The sequence below is a fragment of the Sminthopsis crassicaudata genome, chromosome 2, assembly GCF_048593235.1.
Source record: "Sminthopsis crassicaudata isolate SCR6 chromosome 2, ASM4859323v1, whole genome shotgun sequence".
In the NCBI taxonomy this organism is placed as follows: Eukaryota; Metazoa; Chordata; class Mammalia; order Dasyuromorphia; family Dasyuridae; genus Sminthopsis; species Sminthopsis crassicaudata.
This window is the reverse complement of record NC_133618.1, coordinates 103,647,723-103,659,785: the sequence shown is the minus strand read 5'-3', so window position 1 is coordinate 103,659,785 and position 12,063 is coordinate 103,647,723. Positions and strand designations below refer to the sequence as shown.

The window sequence follows — 12,063 nt, the reverse complement described above, 5'->3', positions numbered from 1 at the left end:
CTGGTCTGCTGGGGGTGGGGTGCTGAATCTTTCCTTCCACTTCTGCCTGTGTCCCTGATATGTTTTCTCACCTGCCACTTAGTTTTCCTGTCTTTCTAAAACCCCACTGTACAAGCCTCAAGTTCCTTCTGTGAGTGGAGTTTTCAGCACTTAGCATAGAGACTGGCACATAGGAAACTTAGCATCGTTACCATTTCCTGGGCCCAATATTTACCAGATTCCTATTTAATGAAAATACAAAAATTTAAGTGAATCTCACCTGGGTTTAAATCAGGTCTGGCAGAACCCCTTCTGAGCAACAGCTCTTGAACATTGATGTCAGATTTTCCTTTTCTTCCGTTCTCTTACTGAGGTTTTACTGTTTGTGGTAATGAGAGTAGTGGGGAGGACTCTTGTCTAACTTCTAATTAAGTCATGGTGATTTCACCTAGAATTTTAGCATTGGAAGAGAGCTATCAAGAGACAGTAGCTAGTTGAGCCCACAAACAACTGAATAGAAAATCACTCTTCAAACTTAGATCAGTATCTTTAGGAAGTTTTTCTTTGCATTGCACCTGAAATTTTTCTCATATTCCTTCTCATTTCTTCCAGATGAGACTAAACTCTTGCTTTCCTTTTCCTCAATCTTGACACTATACTTAATTAGTACAACATATGTTCTTGACTTTCTTATTGCTCCATACCCTGCAAGCTCTCAACTTTGGATCTATACCTACAATTCTATTGCCTTATTGACTTGGAACTTGATTTATAAAAGTTAATATCACTGGTGGGGAGGTTAATATTGCCATGTGGACAATCCTGTGACTAGAAAAATGAAGCAGTTAGCAATGCCTGTGATACTAGTTATTTGTTTCAGAGCATATCTAAACATCCTCTAACTGGTGACTTATTTATTACTTCTCTATTTCTTTTCCCTGATCAGAACAAAAGAAAAAGAATTGATTTAAATCTAAATTAATCTAAAATTAGCAACTAGTTTAATGAAGCAGAGGAGTAAAGGGGGAGAAAGTTGATTTGCTTTAGATAACATTTTGAGGACCTTTAAGAGCAGATTGTTGAAACATGCGATTTTTGGTAACTATTAACAAACACACAAATAGTATTTATAAACCCTTTAAAAGTTTGCAAAATAGTTTTCTTACATCATTGTATTACAATAACCCTATGATAGAAGTACTACAAGTTTTATTCTTTCCTATTTGCAGATCAGTAAAATGGAGCTTTAAAAAGTTTCTTTGTTATTAATGTCAAGAGGCAGCAGGATCAAAAACTTATAAAGAGTTTGGTGTGGCTAACTTTTTTTTTAAATTTGTTGCCACAATTAATTACAAGCAACTTTGTAAATAATTTAACAAATATATTAACATGTTATTTTGACATTCTTTGGAATGAATTGAAGAATCTTATCCATAGCTCTTATTTTTAGGTAGAATGTTTTATTTATTTGAATCATAACATGAATTATCATGAAGTGAGTAAATAAATTTGAAATAGGCTGTGATTTTTGTTGTTGTTTAGTATGTATTAATGAAATTGAATAATAATTCCTCACCAAGGAATGATGCCTGTTAAGAGGGAAGAGATACAATGAAAAGAACAGTGACAATTTGTTTAATTACTATTTTAAGGAGTAAAAATTTTAGATCTTATCTGTGATTAGTTCAACTCTTAAAAATACATTTTAGATTTAGCTATATATTGTAGCCATAAATTTTAATTGTCACTTTTGTATATTAAACCGTATTGTCCAATAGATAAAACAATGCATGTTAATTTAAGATTTTTTTTTTAAAATTTTTAGTGGTTGACCTTCTTTATTGGAGAGACATTAAGAAGACTGGAGTGGTATTTGGTGCCAGTTTGTTCCTGCTACTTTCATTGACAGTATTCAGCATCGTAAGTGTGACAGCATACATTGCTTTGGCCCTGCTATCTCTGACTATCAGCTTCAGGGTATACAAGGGAGTGATCCAGGCAATTCAGAAATCTGATGAAGGTCACCCATTCAGGTAAGATGATTGTTTTTATTCAAGGCCTACATTTTATAATATGTATATGGTACATTTTGAGATTTTGCTTTATATTGGTATTATTAGAAATACTAGTATTTCCATTGTCATAAGAGCATGGGTTTAAAAAAAATTTTTTTTTAATTAGACTAAAATCAATTGATTTTCCCCCCCTCCCCCCCAGGCTAGGGTTAAGTGACTTGCCCAGGGTCACACAGCTAGGGAAGTATTAAGTGTCTGAGACCAGATTTGAACTTGGGTCCTCCTGAATTCAAGGCTGGTGCTCTATCCACTGCGCCACCTAGCTGCCCCTGGATTTTTATATTTTATTAAAAGTTATAGCAAAATCAAAGTGAAAACTGCAGTTGTATATCTAAATTAAGAGCTACTTATTACTTAAAACATTTTCTTACAACAAATGTCAGTAAGTGGAATTTTTTTTCTTTAAATGAAAATAAATCATTCTAACAGGGTTATTGGTATTAGCAAGAGGTTAAATTTCAATATAGATCCTTAATCTAGTCAATCTTATTGAGTCTCTTCGCTGATCTGCCAATTATAATTTGCCAATTATTCCCTCTTTGTCCTTACCTTGGCATGATCATACAGTTCAAGACCCAGCATTTTCAAACTAAGTCCTAACCATTTTTTCTTATCTAAGAATTCTTGTAGAATATTTATTTGTTACAGGAGCACCCTGCTAGTGGCTGCTGGATGTTATGGGAGCCACCTACCAGGGACTGCTGGGGATCCAACTCAGACAAGTAGAATAGATCCCTTCATGTGAGAGGATGATAATGATACAAGGAGACAGAGAGGCAGTTGCATTCTCTGACCTCTCCTCTTAAATTTGTTTTATTCCCAATGCACAAGCTACATCTGTGTCAATAAAGGCTGATTTGCAATTCCTTCAGGGGTATTATGATTCACAGATGTGGGGGCTTTTGGAGAACCATACTGCCTCTTAACACTTAGGTGTGGTCCTTAACAATTCCTTTTTTTTTAATGGGAATATGATTAATTTTCCCCCAAAGCGTGGTCAGTAAGTTTGTCCAATATTTGAAACAGCTGTTATCTGAGTCTGCCTGCTGAGGAATGCAAATAGCACTATCACCTCTGGATGGTTATAGAGTGAGATACTATAGCAGGTGTTAAATCTTGTGAGATGTCATGGAGGCAGATTTTCTGACAAACAGAAGAGGACTGTAGTCAGAACAGGCATTTTTCATAAGTCTCTCATCAGTCTCCTGTGATGTGTTGGCCCATTTAATTACCCCGACTGAAAAAGTCTTAGCAGGTCTCTTCTCCCTTTCCTTCTTTTTGGGTTACTGAAGGAATTTTCTTGGGAGGATCCTACTCACAAACAGCTCTTGAGCGTTGCTGCTTCTTTGTTTCTTGTGTCCCTGTTTGGGTGCCATTTGTTACAGGAGCCACCTGCTAGTGGCTGATGAATGTTATGGGAGCCACCTACCAATGGCTGCTGGGGATCCAACTCAGACCAGCAGAATGGATCCCTTCACGTGAGAGGATAATAATGATACAAGGAGACTGAGAGGCAGTTGGATTCTCTGACCTCTTTTCTCTCTCCTCTTCCCTCTTCTTTCCAAATTATTTCATTCCCAAGCCTCAAGCAACATATGTGTCTGTAAAGACTGATTTGTAATTCCTTCAGGATTGTTATGATTCATAGCTGGGGGGCTTTCAGAAAATCTGCCTAGCCCTTCACACTTAGGCATGGTTCTTAACATGTATTGAAATGTGTTATGTTTTTGACATCTTTTATTTTTTTAATATAAATGGATATTCATTCATATATTAGTAATGAATTTATTAAACTGTGTACTTTGAATGCTGTTAAGTTGATATTGAAAAATTTTATAAATCTTTTCAGACTATTAAGACTTTCTTCTTAAAGATTAATGATTGGGGGTAGATAGGTGACGCAAATAGAGTACCATCCCTGAAGTCAGGAGGACCTGAGTTCAAATTTGGCCTCAGACACTTAACACTTCCTAGGTGTGTGACCCTGGGCAAGTCATTGCCCAGCTGCCTCCGCAAAAAGAAAAAAAAAAGAATAAATAAAAGATTAATGATTAAGCTGTCAGATTTTCTAAATTACATAATAAGGTTGCATAAGTCCTAAATGTATATTATGTTTATTTATTATTAAAACCTGAGGATTGCAAATTTTTATTAAAGACAAAATGTTTATAATGTACAGGCCTATAGTATAATGGTAGATCATTATATAATCCATAATCCTAAAATTAGATCTTTTTAAAAGGGAGAAAAAGTACAGATATGAATTGAAGAATGAGTAAAATTGTTACTTATACTCTAGTTCTAATATTGTACTAATATTACACTTCTTTAGCATAAACCTTGTCTTTCTAAACAGTGAATAGGAAAATAATTTTTTTTTTTTTTGCTTCTTTTTACCCTTAGAAGCATTTAATTCTTGGATCAGACAGAGACTCTTAATTTAATTGTAGATCAAATGAACTTATTAGCTAGTTTTAGCCTGCAACATAATTTTGCCTTGTCTTTCCACTTTGGGGAAATTCAGTACCCTGAAAGTCAACCCTGAAGGGGATGTTATTATGTCGAGAGGTATAACTAAAAGTTTGTGTCATTTAAATCAAGCTATTTGATTGAATTACTCTGAAGTGGTAAAGTGAGAGAATGCTTGTGCCTTATTTTGTTCTACTTTGTTTTGAAATTGAAAAGTGAAATGATTTATTAGCTCTATTTCTTATAGTCATTTCTTCAAAATTTAACAGCTTTGACTTATGACATAAAACATCTATTTGAACTGTTTTATTAGGATTAATATAATGTATATTATATTATACTTGTAGAATTGTATAATTATATATTTAATGTATATTATATTATACTTGTAGAATTATTTATAAAATAATTTATTGAAATTTAATGACAGGTCTACTTATAATTTATTTTAAAGTTTTGTCTAAGAAGAAATAACTTGGAAATAAATGTGTTAGAAAAATTTCATTTTTTTCATGACTCAGTACACGAATGAAGCTCATCTAGCACATTGGATCATTAAAAATCTTTCCTAGTGATTCATGTAGAAGAAATATTAAGTTTATTTAGTATTATTAGAATGTTGTTTAACAGGTTGTTTTCCCCTGGTTATGTGTTTGTCACTAAATTAATGAATAAAATCTTTCAAACTTTGAATTTGCTGAAGTTTGCTCACTAACTGCTAGTGCATTCCTTTGGCAGGGCCTACCTGGATTCTGAAGTTGCAATATCTGAGACTCTGGTTCAGAAGTACAGCAAATCTGCACTTGGTCATGTCAACTGCACAATCAAAGAACTTAGGCGCCTCTTCCTAGTTGATGATCTAGTTGATTCTTTGAAGGTAGGTTTGTTGACTGTACACATTTCTTATTTAAGACTTGGTTTTTAGCTGGTTCTAATTCTTGTCACAGAAGCTACAAACATAGAAGATTAAGATGGTATCTCCGTTAAAGTTGACCTTTACCTTATATGAGAAGATAAGGAAGGCACTAAAATAGTGGTTTCATTAGTAGAAGAAAGTCTTGGATAAGGAAACTACCTCTGGTAATACAGGTCAGCAACTTCTCTGCAACCTAGAGTCTTGGAGAGCTGCCTAGAACACCAAGCAGTTCTGGGACTCTTCCTTTATGGCTCATAGGCAGGTCTTAAGTCTTCTTGTTTCCAAGTCTAGATCTCTGGCTTCTTAACCCTGTTATACTCATTATGACTCAGTCCACAAAGTCCTTTCTTTATCATGTCATGGAAATGATCTTTAGTTCTTTTTTTTCTGGCTTCCAAGTATGGTCCTAACTTTTTAGCAAAGTACAGAGCTCATTTTTAGTCTGTTGCAAATTGCTAATTATTTTTTGGGGGGTGTGGTGGGGGGAGAGAATAAAAACTAATGAAGCAACTGAAAATATAAAATGGCTTCTTTTTGGAGTGAAGATGGCAAATGTGGGGACAAAAAAGGGAGACATTAGAAGGTTCTAAGCAGCAGCATTAGAAATTTTATAAGTGTTCATGGAATGCTCCTGGGATTCGTCAGTCCTTTCATTGATTAATATTTGGACATAATACTGAAAGAACTGAATTTTATCATCGGATAGTTTTTTAAATTGATCATTCAGTAAGACTTGTTAATATTTTCATTATTCAGGGATTTTTATTACGAGGTTTGATTTGTATTTTCAATTCTTTCAATTATGTCTGAATCTTTGTGACCCCATTTGGGGTTTTCTTGGCAAAGATACTGGAGAAGTTTGTCATTTTTTTTCTCCATTGATTTGAATACCATATCTTAGTTGAAGGATAATAAAAATAGTCTTCTCTGTAGAGTTTTCTCTGAGTGACTACATATGTAGTAGATAAAAATTACATTTAGTGGTGCATTTAGTTAGGTGGTGTAATGGATAAAGCACCAGCCCTGAAATCAGGAGGATCTAAATTTAAATCTGGCCTCAGAGACCTAACACTTCCTAGCTATGTGATTCTGGGCAAGTCACCTAACTCAGCAAAAAAAAAAAAAAATAATAATAATAATAATAATAATAATACATTTAGCTTAATCATGCAGAAACTTGAAAATCCATGATTTTAATAATAGGATTTGTTTACCTATTTGCCCTAAACATAATGAATTTCTAAAACTGAGGAAAAACAGCTTCTAGGCAAGTAGTATATAAAATCCATTTTGTTTCATTTTAATCATAAACTATCAGAACTATATTAGAACCAAGAAAAATCTTTTAAATGTTTATCTAATCCAGTTATATTATTCTGTAGCTGTGGAAACTGAAGTCAAATGCCATTTCTCATGGTATACAGCTAGTAAAATTATTTGTGGCACCAAGATTAGAACCTAGATCTTGAGACTGACATTTTCCCCCTACACTCTTACCAACAGGCTGATTTTTTACCTCTTGTTCAGAATAAAGAACCTGTTCACCTTTTCGTTTCCTCTCTTCTCTTCCACCTCAAAGAATTGAAGCCTTAATTGCAAGAAAAATTAGATCTTTCTGTAAGGATAGGGAGACCAGGGTTCTATTTCTACTTTTGACTCTGGGTAAGTCACTTTTCTAGAACCCTCATCTGTAAAACATTTGAAAATTATTTTCTTACAGAGTTGTCATGAACAGAGTGCTCTATTATCTTAATAAATAAATATTTATTCATTTAATAAATAAATATCTACTAAATAAATACATATTAATAAATAAATACATAAAATGATAATTGTGATTTGTGAAGATACCACCTAGTTGATTCTTAACCTGTACCCCTCTTTTTTTCTGATTTATTTATCCTCTTTAGTAACTAGATGTAAAGATAGTGGTTGGTCCTAGTTATGAAGTTGAAAGACAGTGTATTGTAGTTTTTAGAGCCTCAAAAGTGAGTAAATATGAAAGCATTACTTGAAGAACAGTAGATTTTTGTTTGGGTAGTAACTTCCATAAAAAGTTATTTTAAGTTATTAAAAGTTTACTTTCCCAAGGCTAAGTACAGTGCATTGCACATAGTGTGTAATAATGGTTATGCAAATCAATAAAAATTTTTTTGCTTTGAAATGTAACGATTTCAGTATTTTTGGAAACAACAATTAAAACATTAGACATGGGCTAAGTGAAATATTGTATACTTTATACTAAAACATAGTATTTTTAAGCTTAATAACCTTCTAAACTGCAGAGAATTTTCAGACATCTTGTTATAAGTAGATGATGATCCATATAAAAATTCTGAATAGCAATTGTTCCTGATCTATGGAACTTGGCCAGTATTTTACATTTACATAAAAAATATTATGGCTATGGTAAATAACAACAAAATTTTGGCTATGGTAAATAACAACAAAATAAAAAAATAGACTAAAATTAACAGTCTTATTCCTTTATAATCAAAACTACTTGTCCCTATCCAGATTGAAAAAAAATCTTGGAAATGAAGTAATAGGTAACGAGTTTCTAATATCTCAGAATGAAAACTTATCTTTTCTAAAAATTTATTTTGGTTTCCTGTTACATTTTGACACTCAAAAAAGGTGAAAGTAGACTTCAGTTTTCTTTAAACTATCAGTTATAGTGCTGTAAAAAGGGGATGTATTATTTCTATTTTCTTAAAAATTTTTAAAAAATATCTTTCTAAAATATCTTGGTTGGTAGAAATTGAGTTTGTGTTGCCTTTTAGGTCACAGTAGATTTAAAACAGCAAACTAGAAAGAATATTAGGGGATTATGTGAAAGTAATATTACTGGCACTGCTTCATTACACTGTGTGCATACTTTGTTTTTATTTCTCCCTTCCCAAAATTATCATGACTATCCAAAGACAATTTTAAAACATGGGCTTTTCTAGCATGGTATTTGCTTATAAGATGAAACTTTTTTTGGAAATATAAAAATTTTCCATAGATTAGAATTGGACCCAATATCATCTTGCCAGTTTGCTCTACCATAGCATCCAGCTAGGTTGTAAATATAGTGTAATGTTTGTGAGCATTTCTCTAGTAGGGATTTCTACATGAATTGTGATGTTAAATGGGATAAATCTCTTCAGTTCTCTGCTGCCAAGATTCTTTGATAATGGTTAGACATTTCTGATTTAACTTTTCATTGATTAGAATGTTTGTAGGAGGTCATTTGGAAGATTAAAAGTAAGTAGTGAAATATTTCTTTTTTCTCCTGAATACACTTGATGTTTAATCAAATGCTGATGCTTCAGTGGATCCAGCATTTTACTGATTTATTATTCTCTCGCAAGTACAAATATATCCCATTTAGGCTTTTCCATTTTATCTGTTTGTTGTAGAACTACTGTGAAAAGATTTTCGCTCATAGCTCCAGTCAGCATCTTCCTCCCTTCCCCCCTTTAGCTACACAGCTAAAAATATACTATGCACTTCAGTGCCATGAATCTGTGTTTGTCTATCATCAAATAGAAGTTCATTGGGAAAAACAATTAATCCTTAAACACTGGACAAAAGATCACTTTAGCTACTATTGATAAATAATCACACTACACACATCTCAATATAGCAATTAAGTTAACTTTGATAACTAAGGAAATTCAGACATAGAGACCATCTTTTACTGTAAAGTACAAGAAGGGAATCCAAAGATTTCACACCTGGCCCATGTAAATCAGTCACTCTCAGGCTGAGCTTCAAAGGCTCAAATGCCACCTGACTTCTGAAAGCCCCTCCTGAAAAGCCAGGGTTTCCACATACAACATGAAGGACAGAAAAAGGACTGCTGATCCAATCTTGAAAGCACTGAGAGTGTTTTTTTTTTTTTTTCTTTTTTTTTTGGGGGGGCAGTGAGGAGAGGAAGGTGTTCAGAAAATGAATAGGCCTATAAAGTCTACTCTTTCTAGCACACAAGCAGATATATATTCTACATAGCATCTGTTTTCTCTCACATATGATCATTAAGTACAAGCTCAAACATCTGTAATTAAGAGAAAAGACATTTTTCAAGGTATAACCCAGGTATAACCTTCAGGTTGTTATGAAACAAGGAATTCATCACCTACTAGGAAAGCTGCTGTTCATTTCTAAGTGCCCCAAACTAGCAGTTTATGGAAAGCATATTGCAGACTTTAAAGCATTCTATAAATAGCAGGAGTTATTGGAATATTAATATTGGAAATGAAGGAAGATAAGAGATGATGGATCTCATTTAAGTTTTGCTCATGCTATGGTGTGATACCTTGCAAAGAGAGGATGATGAATGGGAATAGATAAGGAAGTCCTGATGGTGAAACTGCTTTGAGACCTGGGACCAGTTGCTTAAATCTCTCTTGGTTTCTGTTTTCTTTTCTGAAAACAAGAGTGTAATAAATGATCTGTGAAGTTCCTTTTAGCCCTAAAGCTTTGGTTCTGTAATTATGGTCCAGCTTGACTAGGTTCACCTAGCTTACCTTGCTATGCAAGCATGATGGTATAGATCAAGATTTTTACTTACTTCAGATACAAACACTAGTGCAATGCATAGCCTCTAAGCATTATTTTGTAATGCATACATGTATATGTGTATCAATATACACGTACATACACATTGTACATTGTCTTCTCCTGTAGAGTGTAAGGTTCTTTGCATCACCATTGCCTAGAACACTGCCTGGCACATGGCAGGATTTTATTAAGTATTTGATTGTTAAATACTGTTCAATCACTAGGGATTTTGGGGCACCAGAGACTAAAAAGCTTGGTATGTAGTAATGTAAATTAGTGGAGGGAAGAAGAGAGGGGGAGAGAGAATTTGAAACAATTTTTTAAGAATTTTTAAGAATATTAAAATTTGTTTACATGTAATTGGGAATTTAATGAAATAAAAATAAATTTTAAGTGGAGATATTTAACAAAATAAATAACAGTAAATAATACTACATTTTAAACAAAGTCAACATGTCTTATAGGGATTGTTTAGAGGCACTCATTCTTGTTTGAGTTGGGAACCATTGCTCTAGAGTTGAGGATATGTGGTCTAGATGGGACTTGTGGGGATGGAATATTGATGTGAGATAGGGTTGTAAAAGTAGATATGAAGCAATAAGTAAATATTTATTACTCTATACCAGGCACTGTTCTAAGCCCTGAGGATACAAAAGAGGCAGACAGTTTCTGCCCTCAAGACCTCATTTTAATGGAGTGTAGACAACATGCATCCAAACATATACAGAGCAAGCTATTGTGTACAGATTCAATAGGAGATAATTTTCAAAAAAGGAAAGGGAAGGGCATTGGAATTAAAAGGGGTTGAGGAAGGCTCTCTATAAAAGCCAGGATTTTAGTTGGGACTTTAAAAGAAGCTGGATTCCAGCCTTGGAGGATAGCCAAAGAATACCCAGAGATAGAATGTCTTTTTTGTACAACAGCCAGAAAACTCTGCCACTAGATCAAAGAGTACATGTCAGGGAGTAAGGGGTAAGAATAACTGATGACAAATTGGGTAAAGAGTGCTGAGCCTACAGTCTGGAGATACTGAGTTCAAATCCAGCCTTGGATATTTGCTAGTTACATGACCCTGGACAAGCCATTTAATCCTGTTTGCCTCAGTTTCCTCATCTGTAAAATGAGCTGGGAAGGAAATGGTAAACCAATCCAGTAACTTTGCCAAGAAAACTCGAAAAGGTCAGACCTTTTGGCAGGCTCTTCCAACAGTCTAGGCATGTAGTAGTGAGAGGCCTGCAGCACAGTGGTGATGTTATCAATGGAGAGAAGAGGGCATCTACTCGAAGGATGAACTTTGACAACAGATTGGCTGGGATGAAGACTGGGAGGACTGCTCTTGGCAGCCTAAAGGCCTGGGAGGGGGGTGGTGCTCTGTATAGTTAGCAGGAAAGATTAGAAGAGAAGGGTTAGAGGAGCAATACAATTCTGTATTGAAAATGGTGAGTTCAAGTTGTGTACTGAACATTCAGTTCATGAATCCATGTGATAGATCAGGTTGGGCATATCTGAGAATCATCAGCATAGGGCTGGAAGTCATATCTATGGGAGCCAGTGAGACCACCAAGTGAGATAGGGTGGGGGGAAATGGGGAACATGACAGAACTCTGAGACCTGGGTTGAAGGGTAGGATCTCAAGGAAGATCCAGGAAGGGTGACAGAGAAGGAGCAGTCAAGTAGGAGAAGAACCAGGAGATAGCCTTCTCCTGAAGGCCTGGAGAAAGAGAGTGTCAAGGGAGAGAGCAATCAAGATCAAAGATCAAAGACCGAGGACTGAGAAAAGGCCATTGGATGTGGCACCTAAAAAGTGTTAGTAACTTTGCAGGAAGCTGCTTTGGTAGAATGATGAAGCTAAATTGTCAGCTGCTAAGTAGAGAGTAAGAGAGAAAGTGGGGGATCCTGTTGAAGCTGCTTTTAGAGAAATTTGGAGATACAAAGGGCAAAAGAGAAATGGGATGATGGTTAGCAGGCTTGGAAAGGTTTGAGTGAGATTTTTTTCAGGATGGGGAGGGAGCCTTAAGGGATTCACAATTTTAAGCTCGAAGTAATTGGGAGATGCTAAAGAATTGTGAATTGATT

At 34.7% G+C, this 12,063-nt stretch overlaps 1 protein-coding gene across 4 annotated transcripts in view; it reads left to right on the top strand.

Moving 5' to 3' along the window:
* Positions 1–12,063, top strand: part of RTN4 (reticulon 4) — a 58,912-nt gene that overhangs the window by 43,276 nt on the left and 3,573 nt on the right. For all 4 annotated transcript variants that reach the window (XM_074286944.1, XM_074286946.1, XM_074286945.1 and 1 more), the window contains 2 exons: positions 1,805–2,012; positions 5,262–5,400. In XM_074286944.1, the coding sequence (XP_074143045.1) occupies positions 1,805–2,012; positions 5,262–5,400 (347 nt within the window). The remainder of the gene's footprint in view (positions 1–1,804; positions 2,013–5,261; positions 5,401–12,063) is intronic.